The 19,349-nt window shown below is 40.9% G+C and overlaps 1 protein-coding gene across 11 annotated transcripts in view; it reads right to left on the reverse strand.

Annotated features, from left to right (window-relative positions):
* CADM1 (cell adhesion molecule 1) overlaps positions 1-19,349 on the reverse strand; it is a 178,043-nt gene that overhangs the window by 4,008 nt on the left and 154,686 nt on the right. For 5 of the 11 annotated variants that reach the window (XM_038167497.2, XM_038167499.2, XM_072027780.1 and 2 more), the window contains 3 exons: positions 16,590-16,622; positions 10,207-10,260; positions 7,990-8,070 (listed from right to left, as the gene is read on the reverse strand). The exons of 2 other annotated variants lie outside the window; for them this stretch is intronic. In XM_038167497.2, coding sequence (XP_038023425.1) covers positions 7,990-8,070; positions 10,207-10,260; positions 16,590-16,622 — 168 coding nt within the window. The remainder of the gene's footprint in view (positions 1-7,989; positions 8,071-10,206; positions 10,261-16,589; positions 16,623-19,349) is intronic. 4 more of the 11 variants (XM_038167504.2, XM_038167500.2, XM_038167506.2 and 1 more) reach the window with 2 other exon arrangements.

Here is a 19,349-nt window from a genome sequence, read left to right on the forward strand (position 1 = left end):
GAATCATTGGTGGACACGTGTTTTTGGAAATTTCCCTAGAACACTCCCCAAATTTCAATCCTCCTGGGGAGCAGGGGGGCACAGAGAATAGCAGTAGAATGCTATATGGAAACACGAATCATTAGCTTTAGAGAAACATCATTAAACGAGTGCCCTGGTGACACATTTTAATATCAGCCCCAAAACCTCTACAACCACAAAACAATCAACCAAGCTTTGTAAACGTGTTTGCAGCCGTCTTCTCCCCCAACCCAAGAACTCAAAGATTACATAATTAAGCACAACCTTTTCTGTTCATTACAGTTCATGACGTCCTAAGATGCAAAACTCTTAACCCAAACTATAAAAACCTCTTCAAAAGCAGACAGTAAGCAATAATTGTGCATTGCCTCCAACTGCTTTATTTTATTTATTAAACACCTCACCACGCAATTAGTTTTCTTTTATAAGCATCTCTCCCTTAGGATGCCGTCACTGGGAGAGGAATGACTTATTTGGCTGAGGAACAACTCTGAAATGAACCCAGAATGAGCTATGGCCATGTAAAAAGAATGTATAGCAGTGTAAACAATTTTAATTTAAGAACACAGCTACATCAACCCTTGCTGCAATTCTAATGGCAACTGAGATTTATAACATAGTAAAAAACAATTATTCTCCCGTTGATTAATACATTAACATTTTGGAATAGAAGCTAAACCATTGTCTCTATTTATTTATTTATTTATTTTTTATTGAGTCAAGCGCGACACCTCCATTAAAATGATTTACTAGCCATACCTTACAATTTAAGCATAGCAGCAACAGAAACGGTAAAAATCTTTTAACTTTACATGATTTGTGAAGTCATATGTGAAGGATTTACCATTTAAATCTTTCACTACAAGAAGCACATGGCCTATAAATCTGCCCTGCATGCAGTTGCCCAGACACCTAAGAGAAATGCATTTTACTAGGAAGACTGAGAGTGCAAATTCAAGTCAATTTTTAAGAAAGATTTATCCCCGTCTCTCTCCAAAGAACAGAGCAAATCTCTGAAGCCTCCACCTCTAATAATATTTGAAGTTTATCGATCAAGCGTACAGATCCGTGACAGCTAAAGGTAATGGTGCTCTTTTGAGCTGAAACCTGATACAATGCTTTCAAGCAGGAGCCCAGGATTTACACTTTCTATCGATATTTCCAATTCTGTTCTAAGATTAAGTACTAGGGGATGTAAGTAAATAACTCGTGACTGAGACTGTATAGTACGCTTTAATTAAAACAATTTAAGAAAAAAACGTAGAGCATTTCTTCAAGTAACTTTAAAAAGTAGCAGCTTTGGCATAGGCAGTGGGATGCCTGGGTTTAATTTTGCCAAGGTTTGGTGCATATTAAGGGAGAAAACAAACTAGTACCTATTAGCACCACAATGAGAGAAGTCCTTTCAGCAACTTATCTAACAAGCTAAACTAAGTGTGGCAAAAAATATACCACTGTAAATCAGAAGCGTTTGCTTCCACATCATCTAAAGTCAGGTCATTTAACTGTGGTAGGAACACACCAGGGAAATCTGAAAGCATATTAAAACCTGGTGTTCAGTAAAGTGCATACCAACAGCACACACATCATGGGCAAATATTTTGTAGAAATTCACGATTAGAAAAAATGAGATACAAAAAGTGAAACATAAACTTCCCTCTTACGTTGTAATGACAAAGTGCACTCAAAGGACAAAACCTAATTGCAAAACAACCCATAAAATATCTTACTCTGTTGAAAAGGCATACACACAGCTCTCTCAATGAGGAGAATTAACTGATCTCGAACTGTCGACAGTTCCACATCCAATGAAAATTACTGTCTTTGAAGTCAATTATTCCCAGCTTTCTGATGAAGAAAAATAACAGTAAGTATTTAAGAAAATGGTGCATGTCCTGGAACCACTACGCAAGGATTTCTAGTTGCTGTGGCAAACTGCCAGAACCAGCAGCCTCTCAGAAGGTACTTTTTTTTTTTTTTTTTTTCCTTCTTTTTCTAAATAATCTTCAGTAGGAACAGACTGTATCATAAGCACTTCCCAGCATTTGCTGCTTTGGCAAGAAGCAGAATATCCCTGCTTGTTGATGGGAAAGATGCCCATGAAAGCACTGCAGCGTGCCAAGGAGACCGCCTCACTTGGGAAGAGACACTGTTGTCTGTCTGGAACAGCAGCTAGGGGAAAACCAGAGGACTGGGGAGTTCTAGGTAGAGAGAGCACTCAAACTGAAGTCTCCTCGTGGCAGCTTTGGACAAGTTGCTGCTGCAGACATGCTGCACGCTGCTTTACCAAGGTGACAAACACGTCTGTTTGTCGGCACAGCGCCCGGCAGCACGCGGGGCTGACCTCCCTCCTTGGCAGGTACCGAGCACCAAGGTATGAGAGGATGCACTGAAGGCAAGAGGGAAGCATCCCAAGCTGCAGGACGAATGTCTTACTGGCCTTTGGAACAGCCGAGCAGAATAAATGCACTGAGTTATGGCTCTGTAATGTGTCTAGAGCAGGATTTTGCATCGAGGTGCATTTTTTTTTTCTTAATCACTGTAATTAAGAGAGTTCTGCACCCATGGAACCTGAACACCAGTTGCTGCACCTCATCCTTGCAACACCAGCCTCAAGGCGGTTATACTGAATTTGCAGAGCTGCAGAGATTCAGGCCACTGTTACTTGGAGGGCTGTGCTAAAGCCTTACGCTTGACAGATCCTTTGCAGTTTCTACTCGATTTGCAATTAAGTCAAGAGCAAGGAGTCAGCATTTCCTTGAGAAGGGACAGTTCCGGCCAGAAGAGTTTATTAATTATGAGTTCTTCTACTGGGACATGCACAGCTATTTTCCTGAAGTATTTCTGTTAAAAACATGGCAAAGTGCAAACTGCAAGCTTGTTTTATTAGGTACTCTGCTAAATACCTTTGTCTTCAAGTTTACATACAAAGTAAAAATTAACTACATGCTGAGGATGTCTAGTGGTTGCAAACCATCTGATACCCGAGTCTGTGAGGCGGCTGACAGTGTACTTTTGACTTTAAAGATAACATATTTATGTTTATATATTAATTATCAAAGTGAAAGGAATGGCTCTTCATCTCTAATTGCAAATGTTCTGGATGAAACAGGCTGGAGCTCTGTTTAAAAATAAATATGCCATATTTAGAGGCACTAAAACACTTGTACTTATCAAAATTAAATCCTCTTCCTGTCTTTTCTCTGTTGCATCAATTTGTTCTCCAAATAAAATAGGTAAAAAATCAATTTTTAAAAACTGAAGCCTACTGCTGAAATGAAGAAAACCATTGTTTTCCTCTTCTTAAACATAAAATTAAGAACAAGACAGTAGAAATCCTTAGGAGTCCATATGCTCTGAGGCTCACAGGGGTTTCTACTTCTTTGCTTTTGCATTTTCAGGACGGTGCTTGCCATACAAGCTCACCTGCCTAGGCACCACCTGCACCAAGTCAGCGGGTTGCCGCAGGAACTACTTGAAGCTTCGGGATAACACGGCCAGAAATTTTTGCAGGTCCTGCAGGCAAGCTGGTTCCTTTGACCTTTGCTTCTGCAGTGTGTTTATGAGTGGGATTTTCCAGAAGCCCTTGCCTGGTGGCAGTACTGTTTCTGTTTAGTTCCTTAACTCTCCAAAGGTGATGATTTTTGTCAGCTTTCCTCCTCTTGTCCTTCCATCCTCATCTGCTTCAGCTGTCCCTCTTTCCTAGCTCTTCCACTGTCCACTTTTAATAACCGGCTGCCTTCTGTAATGCTGACCCCCTATCCCCACCTGAACAGCCACAAAAAAGAGCCTCTGAAGAACCTGGGAGCCCAGGGTCTGCAGTGCCCATGGCAAGGCCACCGATGCCGACACCGTTACACCTTTCCTGTGTTTTTCTTTCAACATCCCATCTAAGCCCTGTCTGCTTCAGCTCAGCCCCGCGGTGCCGAGCACAGTGGCTGCTACCCAGCGTGAACAAAATCCTGCCTACGAACGTGGAAGGCAACACAAAGCCGGCAGCTGAGAGCTGCCCCTCGACAGACCCCATCTCCAGCAATCCTGGACACCACTATGGGCAAATCGATCTGTATGCCGCAAGCAACAGACCTGCTTAATTTTCTGTAAGCACCTCGCTTCAGAATATTCTCACGCGAGGTGGGAATGCAGCCAGCCTTCCAATATGCTTGCTAACCCCTGTAACGGGGACGTGAGCCTGCAGCTGCTCCAGCCAGGCTTCACAGACAGCAGCTGCTGCAGCAGGAGCCTGGCACCAAACCGTGCGCCCCGTCCCAGCCCCTCCCCTGGCAGAGGGGGCTCCGGGGAAGAAGGGGGCTTGCTCCAGCAGCAAGGCTGGAGATGGGTATTATTTCATCCTGAATAAGCATCAATAATTGGCATCACTCATTATTTCTTTGGTAATAAAAAAAACGTTGCGACTATGGAGCAGACAATAATTCTCCGAATTTCCACCAAGACAGACAAACTTGACCTTAAAAACTGGAATCTGCTTTGAAATGCTTTCTCCAATTCACAAAATCTATTCCTGCTTCATATCTATGATTAAAAAAAGAAATCACAACTTTATTACTGAAGAGGGAACAGACTAGATGGCAGGAACTGACAAAATGCCACATTATTTGCTAATCCTAATATGTTATTCTTCCTTAAGATTTGCTTCTCTCAGCACCAATTCAATTATAGATGCTACAAATCCTTCTGACATTTAATTCCCTCTTGTCAGAGAGTAGTAAATGTATACATGCAGAGCTTTCCCATTAAGATGTTAATATATATTGGAGCATGCTGGCCTTTAAATCGAATAGTCAGAATTTTTCTGCTATGGCTTTGTTTCTGTTTTGCTTGTGTTTTCTTGAGAGTGAGAGTGGAAGGAAGGGGGATACGCAGGAAGGGAAGAAAAAAGTCAACATACAGACATTTGCAGCATGTTGTGAACAACATGCACAACTACTTTGCTACTCTGCAGCTACTCTACACCTCAGCTGAACCAAATTCCATAGGGTGGTGTTTTGGATTATATCAAAGCACCTTAAAGGAAAACTGCAGTGATAATGTTACAGTCCACTTAGGACAACTTGATATACACAGAAAAAAAAATCAATATATATATATTTTTAACTGCTGTGTTGCTCCCTTGAGAGAATGGTATGATTGTGTCCTGCATTAGGGGGATGCCATAATTTTATCTAACGTAGCATCAAACTTCTCTGCATGAGATGCAGCACAGTATACAGCAGCAGAGAGCACTGTAGTCGCATTTAAAATTGTGGCCAATAAGAAACTTTGGTAGCTTTAAATTAATTTTTGTTTATTATTTTAACCAACTGCTACTTGAATCAACAAAAAGAAATCATAGCACTTCAAAAAAAAAAAAACAAAAAAAAAACCTGAAGTTTTCCTTTAAACAGAAAGTGTAATTCACGAAACACTACACACAGAGAAAGTAAACGCACTTTTGGACTGGTTCCTGTTTGACACCCTACTAACTCATGTAATTTAAAAATTTTAGAGTCCTGAGCCAATCTGATTAAAGATGTAGCAGCACACCCACAGCAGGCTCCGGGCTGCACAACTTCAGTTCACATCGCTCACCTTTTTCTTGGCTAAAGGACAAACCCACACTGGGCTCAGTTTTACCTCCCGGCAGGACAAACGCAGATGACAACAATGACAGCCATCGGCCCCAATAGCTGATCACCGAAAATGACTCAGGGAAGTGGTAACAAGGAACCCAAAGGAGATGTTTATGCTGCTAATTTCCCTTGTAAATATTCTCAGCTGACATCCATACTTTAAACCCATAGAATCCTACTTGTTATGTATTTATTTTTGTGCAAGGGGAGATGCTTTAAAATAAGTGTGTTAATGATCTCAAATTCTCTAATATTTTTGCAGAAGTAATTGTTTAAAAATAGATCACTTACTGCAGCCTCAAGAGTATGAAAAAGGCTGGCAGATTTTAATGGTAATATCCTAATAATGTGGGTTAAGCAACTACAGCAAGGTTTAGCATATGGAAGACTTTTCTCCTCCCAGCCACTCCATAAAAAGGTTCCATTAAATTCTGTTTTTAATGAGGCTTTATATATATATATATATGCATACATGCACATTCATGTGTATTCCTGCTCTTGCTTTTTATAAGTGGCAACATCTCAAGATTAAGAGAAAGGACTAGATCAGATCTGACTGACTCCGCTAGCTAGTATTTTAAATATCAATTACATTGGAGTTAAAAGCTTTGGACCTACAAGGAATGAATCACTTTATTGCTAAAGCCTGCAGAAGAGGTGAAAAACTCCCAAGTGACTTGACTTCAGTCTCACCAGCAGCACAGAAGGTCTGCGGGTCACCTCCAGCACAGAGCCAGTCGCTCACATTTCCCACTAGCACAATTTCTGCTATTATTGCTTTGAACAGTGTATCTCACTGTTTTCCCAGTGTGCTCCAGCACTGCTTCTGATTAATTGATAAGAGTTCTTCACCAACATATAGTATAGGTATTAATTTTGGCATATTTGGATTTATTGCTGCGCTCCCACAAGAATGTCTCTTTTATTCTTGGTGAAAATTAATTTCAAGCTACTGATGTAGCACAACACGGGTTGAATTTGTGTGCACGTATGTACATGTATACAACGTACATATAAATAGCTGCAGTGCTTCCTAGATGCAATATCTGCATCATGTTAGGGAAAAGACCTACATCAATTTCTTTCAAGAATTCCTAACTTACCAATCTTTTCTTCTTCCTGTTAAGTTTATGACACAATTAAAACACCAACATGATGCAGGCTTCCACACTTCTCTACTGGTCATGATTGAGGTGCAATGACCTTAAGTCACTCATGCACTTCTGAAATATTGATAAACCAACTATTCCTCTTTCCTAATAGGAAGAAAACTTAAAAGGAAGTTAGCACTAACATTTTGCCACTGAATTTTATTTTGATGAATAGCTGGTTAATCCTCTTGTAGAATGGAGTTTTTGACATCATGGAACATTACTAAAATTTGGGTGGGCAGGCCGGGGTGCTGGTGGGCAGAGCAGGGGAAAGAACAAGCTGTCATTATTTCAGAAACACTTTAAAGTCTTCATCTACAATCTGGGAGGACAGTAATCACTACCTGCATGACAGGATGAACAATAATATTATTCATTACTATAGTCCAGCATTAAGTGTGCTACCCCTACTCTAATTTATTGATGGACTGTTAAAGAGTAGTGTTAACCTGTTCGTCGTATTGTAATTGAATTTTGTCTAATTTATGCTAGAGATATTCAAGGAGTTCATCCTTCTTCAATCAATAAGCTCCTCTTCAGTGACCCATTTCAAGATCGCTTCATAAAAAATAATGCATTTTGTTTTAATAAATTTAATCACTATGACAGGTGCTCAATGTTTATTGGTTGTTTCTTCAGACTTCTCTCTGCTAGAAAATGGAGCCACACTTACAATCAATAGTAATTGATTAATCAGCATCCCCCTTGAACAAAGGTGCTAATCAGGTTTTGATTAGTTAATCAAACCAGATGTAAAGGCTACACAGGTCTTTCTTGATTGTTCAATGTTGTACAAGATGTGTATCAACACTGCTGGGCAAAACAAGAAGACCAGAACGCACCTGAGGGGACTGAAAATACCCAGGTATGGAATTAGATTAACTGGATTATTGCAATCATAGCACACAGCAGCATAGATATTTATATATGTTTGTGTGTGTACACATACATACACACCGATACGTAGCATTTTGGGCTGGTGATACACAGCACTGCAGGGAACGTCTCTGTAACACCACTAGGTTGAAAAAGCGCTGCGGTAGAGTAAGAAGTCAATCTGTGCTGCAGAAGCACGAGACAAACTGTCTCTGCACTGTTCTTCTACGTTAGGAACAAAAGGTCTGTGAGTGGTATGGACACACACAGCTCAACCAGCAAAAGTTAACACGACACTGGACACTAGCTACCTGGATGCAAGGCAACAGACGCATTACTTAATTGTACAGTTGGCAGAGCCTCCGTTGAAGCATTTAGCAGGACACGAGTACCTGAAACGAACAGCACACTGAGCAAACACTGCAGCAGGACCAACACATTCAGTTTTACCACGTCTCAGCAGCGTGCCACCCCTCGGAGGGCTGAGCTGGAGCCCGGGCGCTGAGGGCAGGCTCCAGTGCCCCGGGGGCAGAGGGGACGGAGCCGATGCCGGAGCGGAGGTGGGGGGCAGCGCTTCCCACGCAGAGCTGGCTCAGCACTCACCTGTGCTACCCGTCTGACAGCTCAAATTTGCTGACACCAGTCCACAAACGGGATCCTATGTCAGTTTCTCAGGAGTCTGGGCATGAGTTATGTGATGGAGGGCAGAGTTTTGGTCATAGCAGAGAACAGTGCAGGGCTGGTTCTCTATTTCCCAGTAATACCGGTAGGTTTGACTTGGTAGAGTCACCCTTTGGTCGTACACAAACAACGTAGATAGCGACAAACGAAATCTTGAAATTCTTGGGAAAAAAAAAATCAGTCTTCAAAACTGATGCTCCAAAATGGGTGTATGTTAGTGCACAAAGGGTGCTTGCTCACCTGCTCGGTACGGCCAGCAGTTGTGCTTGCACTGCTTTGTGGAAAATCTGAAGCAAATTTTGACTTACGTTTAAGATTCACAAAAATAGAAAAGTTCAAGTATATCGTCAGAAAGACATACTAGCCATTCAACACATCCACAGCTTTCTGAGAAAAGAGAATGTGTCGCTGACTGCACTGCAAGGGTAACAGCAAAATTCAACTACGTCACCCCCCGCCGCCCCCCGCAGTCAGTACTGTCACTTCTCAACGGCATGCTACACTTAACTTGTGCTGCTACCAAAAGCTGAGAAAGATTCACTTAAGGGAAAGACAGGACTGCTAGCAGACACCCATTTTGAGGAATTCCTTTGTGGAATTGTTTCCCGTTCTTCTGTTCATTCACCAAAATATGTATTTTCTTTAAAAAAATACAAATAAAAAAATAAAGCTTATCAGAGCAAAACAGTTACTTTCCATCCACACAGTGATATTCAACAGACACCTAGTGCTTCTTACCTATGAGATCTGGCCCAGGCCTGCAACAATAATTATTAGTATTGCTCAGGTGTTAGAATACATATCGAATTAATCAATCATTTCTAACCTCTTGGCCAAAGCATACCTATAGTAGCTTGCAGGAAGAGATGCTGCTGGTTTGATTGGGTTAAAGCATTTTACAGAAAAAGATGAGGGCTCAGGGCTTTGCTTTCTGGGGTTAGTTTTCGTTGACTTTGTAAACTGCAAAAGGGAATAACAGTGCTGGACCCAAACCCTTCCGGGCAGGGCTCTTTGCACGCCCCCCGAGGGCAGGGACCCTGCAGGGATGGGTGGTGGGCACTGGGTGGCCCCTGGCCATCTCCAGGCTCCTTCCCATCCCGCAGGGAGCTGCAGAGATTGTCTGGGAAGCGGCAGCGAAAAAGGGGCTCGTTTCCAAAAGCACTAAGGAAGCCTGTCAAACCACGAAGATCAGAGGTTTAGACTGCTATGACCCTTGTTTTTGAACATACCAATTGCCCCAACTCACCCACTGAGGATGCTTTTACTTTTTCATCTGAATTCACGCAAATTTGCAAGGACCAACTATAAAGTCGCATTTATGCAACTTCCAGTTGCTTGTCGATAAAAAAGAGGTCCAAATCATTGTTTTTATCTCAGCCAATAAAACAATCACCTCCTTTTGATCTCCCACCTGAAATTCCCCTTACAAGAATTTACCAAACAGCCTAGACGTAGAGCCGGCTGCACTTGCTAAAGACAGTTTTGCACATTACAGCGTAGTTGAGTGTTTTACCAACAAAATTTCAACTCAACCATTCTCCAAATTAGTGTTAGGAAAATTACTGCAAGCTACTGAGGCCACAGTAGCTGGCGCACAGCCTGAAAGGTGAACCCCACTGCTCTGAATGCGCCTCCCCCGTTTTCATGTTTCACAGCAGGGTGCCAATGCCCCAAAAAATGGGAGGGAAATCCCAACAGAAAACAGCGTAACTTCCAAGTTGCAGGACTGTGTGCAAATAATTGCCACACCATAGCGACTATACAATGCAAAATGGCCAAGACGCAGAAATCAGTGGAACCAGTATCTACGTAGAAGAGCAGTGCGTTACCTAGGTGCTAGCCCTTACCTGAGAGATCCCCATAGTCCAGCTCCTCTGCGGAATTTGGCAACTGAGTAAAGCCTTACAAGTAAAAACAAACTCATTTTTCTTTGTATTTCTCAAGTGACAAAAACAACACACTTAAGAACTGAGGATGAATTTCTTGGGGGAAAAAATGAGTCAATCACTTGCCATCTTCTGCTGGTTTGAGCAGAGTAACTTGTATTTCAGAATTCCAATCATTTACTTTATTACTGACAGACTGGCAGAAACATTCCTCAGTCTACACTGTTAACACACGAAACATGTAGGTGAATCAAAATCACTCATTCATAACAGCATGCAGAAACCCCCAGACTCAGTCTTTTACTCATCAAATAGGGGCGAATTTCCCAATTTATTCTGGTTTGATTTAGGTTATATATACATGTCAATGTAATTTTTTCTTCCAATTTTCCAGAGAAATTAGATATTTTTGGTAATGTTGACAAGCACAGCAATTTATAAATTAAAGAATATTGAGGATCACATTTCAAAACTGTAAGGCATCTGTACTTGCAGACTGCAGGCTGTACCTTTTGTAAAAAAAAAAAATAATCTGAAACTATTTTTTTTAATTTCCTAAATTCAGTGCATTTCTGAAAAAGTATCTGTCCTCAAAGCTGATAAAGCAGTTCGACAAGACAAACTCTTGTGACCACAAAAGGCAGACACAAAAGAAACGCTATCACTACCGGCCATTTGGAAAACTGTCAGCAAAAGCTTGAAGACTGACAAAAATCCAGATGTTTTGTGGGGAGAACTGAGAGCAGCAGCAATTCAGTGTTCTGTTAATGCACTAAGTGGCAGCTAAACACACGCTCTGTGCTTGCCCAGTTTCTGTAAAATGGATCCAGTGAATGCTAACGGATCTCAATTTGAGTTCTGGGCTTATTTGCAGTACATGATAACCCCTCTCTTCAAGTAATGACTGGCCAAAAAAAAAACACCAAAAAAACCCAAACACCTAATGTAGCTTAAATATGCTCCTGAATAACATTGGAGAACAGGTTCCTTGTGCTTACAGGGGCTTTGGAGCACAAAGAGAATTTACCTGCAAGATGCTGGCCTTGGAGGAACAGAAATACCCCCATCCCCCATCTACTTTTTACATTTTGGGGAGGAGGTAGCAACAGAGGGCTAGAGACATGTTTTTCCTAGGACAAAGGCTTTCGTTTAAATAACAAAGATATTAATAAAGTATAATCAATGTGCAGACTTGTCTCCTATTGGAAAGCCATAAGCAATACATATATCTCATTAAAAATAAAAGTCTTTTTCAGTGATGGTGTTTAAAATATGTCATCGGGAATCTACCATCTGAATTATCTTCTAAAGCAGGAAGCCATTTAGATTAATAGCTAGAAATTTGTTTTTGTACCACTATTGGATTTCAGGGAGTTTTTACGATAATATATAAAAAAATAATTACAGTTGACTCACAGAAGCATTGGACATGCAAATCTGTGCTCTGCAGAACAGCCATTCAACTTTTCTCTCTCTAAAATTGCCCCTGTATAGTCTTCCCTTTCACTTACAAGGAACCACATTTTCTCAATAATGAAAAAGGGCAATGTTACATTTTTAATGAAGCAAAAAAATCTTTTTCAAAAGAAAATTTAACAATTCAACAATTCGTTTTCTACCTGCACCTGGTATACTTAAAAATGCCACTGAACAGTATTAAAATGTGTTGTGAGGCATTTTAAATGTGGTAAATTACTTCTTGATTTTTCTCATTAAACTTTCATATCAGCGATTAAAGTCCCTTCTTTTCATGTCTGATCAGAATGTATTCAAAGTCTGCTGCAACTTCTTTTAAATAAATGAAAGCTAACTTTTCACTCAGATACAATTTCCCTGTCAAATAATAAATCTTAAAAGTGCACAACCAGCACGCTGAGTTGCATATCCTGAAGCCTGATACAGGTGTTTAGACAATTAAATGAACACACCATTTATTTACAGGTTTATTGACAGAGTAATGCTTTGAACTTCTTCATAGGTTACCTCCAATTTTTAAGCAAAATATAATTTTTCCTTTGTAACAAACTGTAAATAACCAATTACAGATTCCGTTTTATGTTGTGTATTCTACAGGGCTGAACAGAAATCTTAACATGTGCATGGATCTTTGTGATGTTTTATTCAATTGCCCCAAGGATTAGGTCTGGAAAATATATTTATAAATGTATTTACTATTAGTTGCACTTTTAAGTAGGGCATTTTTAAAAAGGAAAAAAGGCAGTTGGCCAGACAGAGCTGCTTGATAATGCTAATGCAGAAAGCACAGAGGCTTTTTTTTCCTTGTATGCTGTTTAATTTGGCAAGATTTGGAAGCTGACTAGTGCTCTGGCATGGCTGAGCTTTTGGCTTCAGCCTCATTTTCAGAGACTGAACACAACTGGAAAAAGCAACAACAGCTTAACGCAGAAGTGTTAAATATTTGTTTACAAAACCTTGCTAAGACCAAAAATTCGTATCAGCCTTCAGGAAGTATTTCCAGCTTAGAAAATAATTCCTCTGCTCTATTATGGACAACGCGTTTTCTTGCAACTCTTCGCTCTTGTTTGGGATGTTTTCGTACCATTGAACCTTCACTCCAGACTTCCTGCTTTGCCAGCTTCAGAAGAGATTTTTTACACCCTATTTTCTAATTAACGTTAGCAGAAGTTCTGCCTATCCTAAAAGAACAGCACCTTCCTTCTGCCTCAGGAAGGGAGCTGAAGGCAGCTCGGGGCACCCTGGTATGGAGCCAGAGCCTGCTGCTGGGAGGGATCGCCAGCTGCTGGTCCCTTTGGTGTATGCACCCAGGTGCCCAAAGACATACATGCATAACACATGTAGCAGACGTAACGCATGGCAATGGGCATTGTCTGTGTGATTTAAAAATCATTAAGAAGCTTGTTTAAGCTCTTAGCTTACCATAGGGTGGGGGGAAAAATTTTGGGGGAAAAAACATAAAATTTGTTACTTTTGCTGTAGCAAAAGAACATCGTGTATGAGGTCATGGCTGTTTTTACATGTTCTACTGGTACAGGAGGCAAAAAGCGAGCTTGGTAATCTCACACAAAAACTTTCTCAGAGGGCAGCAACCCTGCAAGGCTGTGTTCCTTAGAAAGCTGTGGAGCCAGCACATTTAAGAAATCAAAAATTTGCATTTTGATTTTTAGGGGGAGGAGGGGTACAGGAGAGAAGAAAGGGAATGGGAAAAAACATTTTCCAAGTTCAGTGGTGGCAGACTTCCAGAGCCGGTGCTGCCACAGCTGCACCAACGGGTGCCCTCATTTTGACTGCGTGCAGGCAGGGAACTGTGATTTCAAAATGCACCAGTGCTTCAGCCCCACTGGCTCCCTGACACATGAAGTGCAAAAGAGAAGGGAAGGAGGGTTTAAGTTCAGTAAACCCAGTGTAGTGCAGTGCAGCAGAAGCACAAGCCTTCCTGCCGGCCATGACCATGCTGTTATTGGAGTTCTGGCAATGAACAGTGCAGAGAAAGGAGACAGTGCATCAGAAAATTTACAGTTAAACTCTCATTTTTAAACAAAAGAGTTAACAATGTTCGTGCTTTAAGTCACTCATGCATTGCTGCTGTTAACTCCATTCCGTAAGAAAACAGGAATGGCAGGGGTTTTGCTACCGCTTTTACATGCATACACATACAGGACTCCTTTTCCCCCCAGTCCTCTAGGATACACTCCAAAAAATTAAATTACTCAAAAATCCTTTCCCCGATTGAAGTATTGTGCTGGTTCCACACTAGCCTTACGTTTCATTTTCTTTGCTATCAATCTCTTTTTTAGGTTTGGTTTGTTGGTTGTTTTTGTTTTTTTGTTTTTTGGTTTGGTTTGGTTTTGGTTTATTATTTTTTCTTCCCCCAATTCATTTGAAATCGTTTTTGGAGAAAATCCATTTGGCTTTAGTTCATGCCCATGCATTTCTAGTCATTCACATACATGCTCACTCCAATTGGACATTGGTAAGAACAAATGGCCAACGTACATAAACACCTGGTATACTCCATACACACTCCAGCAATACAAGCTTGGAAAGAAACCCCAGAGTCTTCGCAGGAAAAGAACCCAGGAGGGCAAACACAGTGGAGTTCAGTACAAAACAGGCTGATTTTTAAGGCAGAAAAGTCTGTCAGAACTAATTTGATTAGGTTTACTTGTCATTTCAGTTGTCAATCTTATGCAGCTGCTCTCCTCCCCCCAGAGGTTAAAATATTCAGAGGCCTTCCTTGAATTAAAAATGTGCTTTCTATGGCTTTCCCTGACACAAAAATGGAGAGATTCCACAAGATGGAAACCATCAGGAACTGCACCGAAGAATCAGGCCAGGGTGACGATGCTGCGTCTCCCCCTGTCTGGTGCAAGAGCTTCCCAGCCTGACCTCAGGGAGAATCAGATTCTCGTGGGCTTTTCCCCAGAGCAGCTCCAGTTATGCACAGATTAAGGGGACTTGTGTGTCAGAAAAGGCTTCCCAAGATGCCTGAAGTCAGGCTAATACCAGAACTATCTGACCCTTCCCATGTTTAGGAATCAACCCCTGCACATATGGATTTCTAGTGCTGAAAAAAAACAGAAAGATGTGAATTTGTACTATTTTCTGATAGCGCAGTCCTCTTTGTTATTTTGCCTCAACGTTCTACCTTTTCTTAGCAAATCCTGGCACCAAAGGCACGGTTACCTCAGCTGAACTGAAGTACGGCGGTGGTGAGCACCCTGTGCCCGCAGCACCCACCTTTCAGCGTGGCACTGCAAGGGCTGGCAAAAGCTGATGGAAGAACCCCCCCCCCCCAGGGGCTGGGAAGAGCAACTCCAGCTGATTTAACTGACAGGATCTCAGAGGCTTCTCAAGCTCCACTACTGGGGTAAGTGCTTGAGTAGATCGACCACCTTTAATTTCTATCGCCATGGAAAACAGCCTCATCTACATGAAAAATGCTAAATTGTTTACCTATATTTTCCTGTAACATCAATTACCTAAAGCTAACAAGTCCTTTTCTTAAGCTGTTATTTAATTCAACCATGCTCCCACGTTCATTGTCTTTCGCTGCCTTTAAAGCCTTCAGGACTTTCCCCAGGGGTGATGATTGGGTGATTAACGTTTTTGCCTTCATCTGACTTTCACAGGCATTAGTGTAGAGCGAGATGAGATGTCACTTGGGACTTTTATTACCTTGCCATGACTTCCATGGCAGTAGCTACAAACTTACTGATGTTGAATCTCGACATTATACAAAATGTACATGGGGAGATCAGCAACGTATAGAAAACAGAAGTATGTCTGAATGCCTTGAAGTTTTACATAAAGTGGAAAAATGCATCCATGTAGGTAAATTGGAAAAAGAGCTGCTTTTCCTTCCGTTTGGTAGGGGCAGTGCTGTTTAACCCCAATTTTACTCAGTCCTCCATCTGCCTATATTACCAGAGCTGTGCTTTGTTGGGAGAAAGCAAGAAAAAAAGATAGTTCAGCACTACAGACTTCTGGCTTATATAATTTAATATCAAAAAGAAAAACAGTTGATTTATCAAACTTTAAAAAAAAAACCACTAAAATAGCAAACTCAAACATGGATTAGTCTTAATTAGAATTGTCAGAGGTTTTGGTTCTTCAGCTGAAAAGCAAGCTTGTGCCAAAAAACTGTATGCTCAACTTTCAGTCTGAAGTGACTATTTAAGCTTGCTTTAAAAATGTAGGAAGCTAAGGAAGCTGTCAAGCTGTTAGCTAGACTTCCTTGAGCAGATGAGAAGGGTTAGTTTGCTAGACTGCTATGCTGATAAGAAAGTGTTGCTATTTGTTTTTAAAATCTCCTTCTGCAGTGTAATAATGAAAACTTCCCTTCTGACCTCCAAGGCAAGGGGCTTGTCTGCCGAACTCCCGCAGAATACCAAGCATGCCGCTCGACTCTGGTGCTCCTGCTGGAGGCCACCTCTTATAAACTTGAAATAAAATTTAAAAAATGCTGAAAATTTCATGCATCTCTTGAAAAATTAAATTTGAATTCATATTTTCAAAAGCCAGATTTCTTTTTAATGTTTGAAATGATTACCCCAGTAATCGAGATTGCTGAATAAATTATTTGCTTCCTTTGCACTCCTCTTACATGTGCGTCATTTCTCCTGGATTTTGGGAATCGGTGCTGGCCTGGAACCACAACAACTGGCTATGAAACTCACAACTGAAATGACAAGACTAGACAGACTTTCAAGTCTTAAAAACTATGTTATATTTATGAGATCAGTCCACTTGAAACATGGTTTTCCCTTGAAGACTACATTTTCCTTTTTTTTCTTCCCCTTCCCAGGCTTGTCTTGCCACTCAGCAGTGCTGAGAAATAAGATAAACAGGAATGTGATACCAACCGTGAACTGCTGGTTCTGTCGTCGCCGTTGTGTCTACACACGGGAACAGAGGATTGGAGGAAGGGAAGAAACAGGAGGAACAGCATGCAAAAAAAGGGAAAATGGAAAAAATGGAACAGATAATATATGAGCAAGCTTTCAAAGAACATTGCGTGACAAGCAATAATAAAATGAAAGGCAAAAAGCATTTGAAGTGAGTTGCACTGTTTAGAAGACATGCCTCGAGTTCAAAAGCTATGAGCCTGAGGAAAACAGTAAATTTTTATTTATTTTTTTTTCTCCAGGACCTTGCCAGAACAATTACTGGTGGTTGCAAAGTCATGGGAACATGAGATGGGGAGAACACCAACACCAACTCTTCTGTTGGTAAGTACCAAAACAGAAGCTCAGGACCAGCACACAGAGCTCCAGCACACAGAGCTGATGCTTAGAAAATATTTTTATTTTTACACATTCAAACATTGCCTTCACCAAAACGCTCCCTCCAACATCCAGTCCAGGTACCTGATCACCTGGCAGGAGACAGTGAATGAATCTTGTTTCAGTTTCTTCCCCTTTGCAGTGTAACCTCTGAGTCCAGACCATTTTTAGAGTTGGCAAGCAAATGATAAATCTCATTGCACACTAGCTGCATACATGGCCTTTTTGCCTTCCTTATGCTGAACCACGTGCCCACAAGCTGCATCTCTTTTCAGTGTAAAAAAAGCTGTTCTAGAATGGACAAATGCAAGTAGATATTCCCAGTCCCTCTGATGTGAAACATGTCCTGAATTCTGGAGCTGAGTTTCACTGGATCACACCCTCAAACTTTTTTTTTTTTTTTTGTGGTCAACGTTTAGTTATATTATATTATTTTTTTAGGGGGTGGTTGTTGGTACAAAGCTGATTTTACTCCATTGACATTGCAAGCCACGGGAAATTTCTTGGAGTTGCCAACTCAGTTTCATCTTTTCAAAGGTGTTTGGAATGTGCAATTCTACAGACAGACCCAAAGTCACAGTCTTTTCTAGACAATTCCATTCTGACAGCACATTATGCTATTTCAGATACCACTGGGTCTGAATCATATGTCCTTCATGTTATCCGGAGTCCCATTATTAGATAATCTCATCTGGTTCTAGATATCCTCCTCCTGTTTGCTAGGACCTATCAGTTGCTCTTACTAGACAGACTTGTTGGCTGCTTGCTGTAATAGTCTGACTTCAGGATATAACCACAACTTTGTGAATACCTATCAACACTGACAACAAAGCCCAGATGTGGTTATTCTCAGCAAAGACAGGGCTTCAGAGAACTCTGCTTGGTTTGATGCAGGCAATGTTTAAATGAAGCGCTCTACTGCATGTTTTGCGAACCAGCCTGGAACTTCGGTTTTGTAGCAACAATGGACAATTCACATTGGTGTTTCTGCTAATTAATTGCTGTCCGGAGAACCCTAGGAAGGGTAGCCTTCCTGCACATTCAGAAAAAGCAGTGGAAAAGTGAGGACCCATTCCTTTTTAATTTAGCTGAGGACAGCCCTAGTCTGGTTTTCTGAAGCACCAATGAGGACAGGAATCATACAAGGAATACACAATGCTTACAGATACAAGGTCTACATGCTTTAATTATAAAAGCAAAACAAATAAACCCTGCACAATTTAACAAACTACACCAAAATTTGCATAACAGATTATCAAGCTGTCATTAGCCTGTTTCCACTGCCAACATATACTGTTCTCATCTTGGCAATCAAGTCTAACACACACTTAAATATGCTAGCATTTGTTCTCCTGCTGGGAACTCTGGTGGAGGCTGCAAGGGAAGCCTTCCAAAGCACAGATGAGAACAAGACTGGGACTCTTCTTTGTTTCTGAGTAGCAATCCTCAAATAATGCCTCATTTTTACCAAGCAAATGGTGAAGGGGAAAATGGTGGTGAAGGTGAGGGGGGAAGTTGTGTTTAGAAAGGATTATAAAACTGAGTATTAATTCCTGAGATAGCATCTTGGCATCTATAAATAGTCTCAATTTACTGTCTTCCTGAAATAAAAAAAAAGTTATGTCAGCTTTTACACTAAATAGAAAATCTGCTGAAAGCAAACTCGTATTCACGTGCTGGAAGAGATATTAGTCAAGAAACAGTGCAAACTGGACAGTGCATCTCGCTTCCCCATCTGGGGACAGAGACCAACAGGTTACAAAAAATAAAGTTCTCAAGCAGTTGTAAGTGCGAACAAATATCCAAGTCAAACAACATGTTGGCTGCAGCTGGAATGACAAAGTTATGATTAGCAAATGGTTTGGATGATTGCAATAGGAAACACAGACCAGTTAAAGTTTAGAATGAATTGTCTGGAAGTCCAGTTCAATCCCAGAGTCTTCTTTGAGAACGATTGTAAATACACAGTGCTCCAAAGAGGAATAATCTCACGTTAAAATAAAGCAAAGGATACACCCCAACACACACACACTACTACAGCAGTTGCATTACAAAGGAGAGAAAAATTGCCATCATTGCTTTGGTATGAAATTAATGAATATATGTAGAACTGTGCATACGCCAAGCTCCATCGCTCTTCTGCCTTATGTAAGAAGGAACATCCCAGGCCCTGCAATGTTGCTGCTAAGACAACCCAGAATTTTAAGACAGACTGGCTAACTTTAAACTTTTTTTTTTTTTTTTTTAAAAAAAAAAGAATAACCATCTCTATATGCCAGACCAGACATACAGAACTCCAGTGATCAGACTTCTGCCCCAGACCCTAGATGAAAAATCTGA

This window comes from Anas platyrhynchos, chromosome 25, assembly GCF_047663525.1.
Source record: "Anas platyrhynchos isolate ZD024472 breed Pekin duck chromosome 25, IASCAAS_PekinDuck_T2T, whole genome shotgun sequence".
Lineage (NCBI taxonomy): Eukaryota > Metazoa > Chordata > Aves > Anseriformes > Anatidae > Anas > Anas platyrhynchos.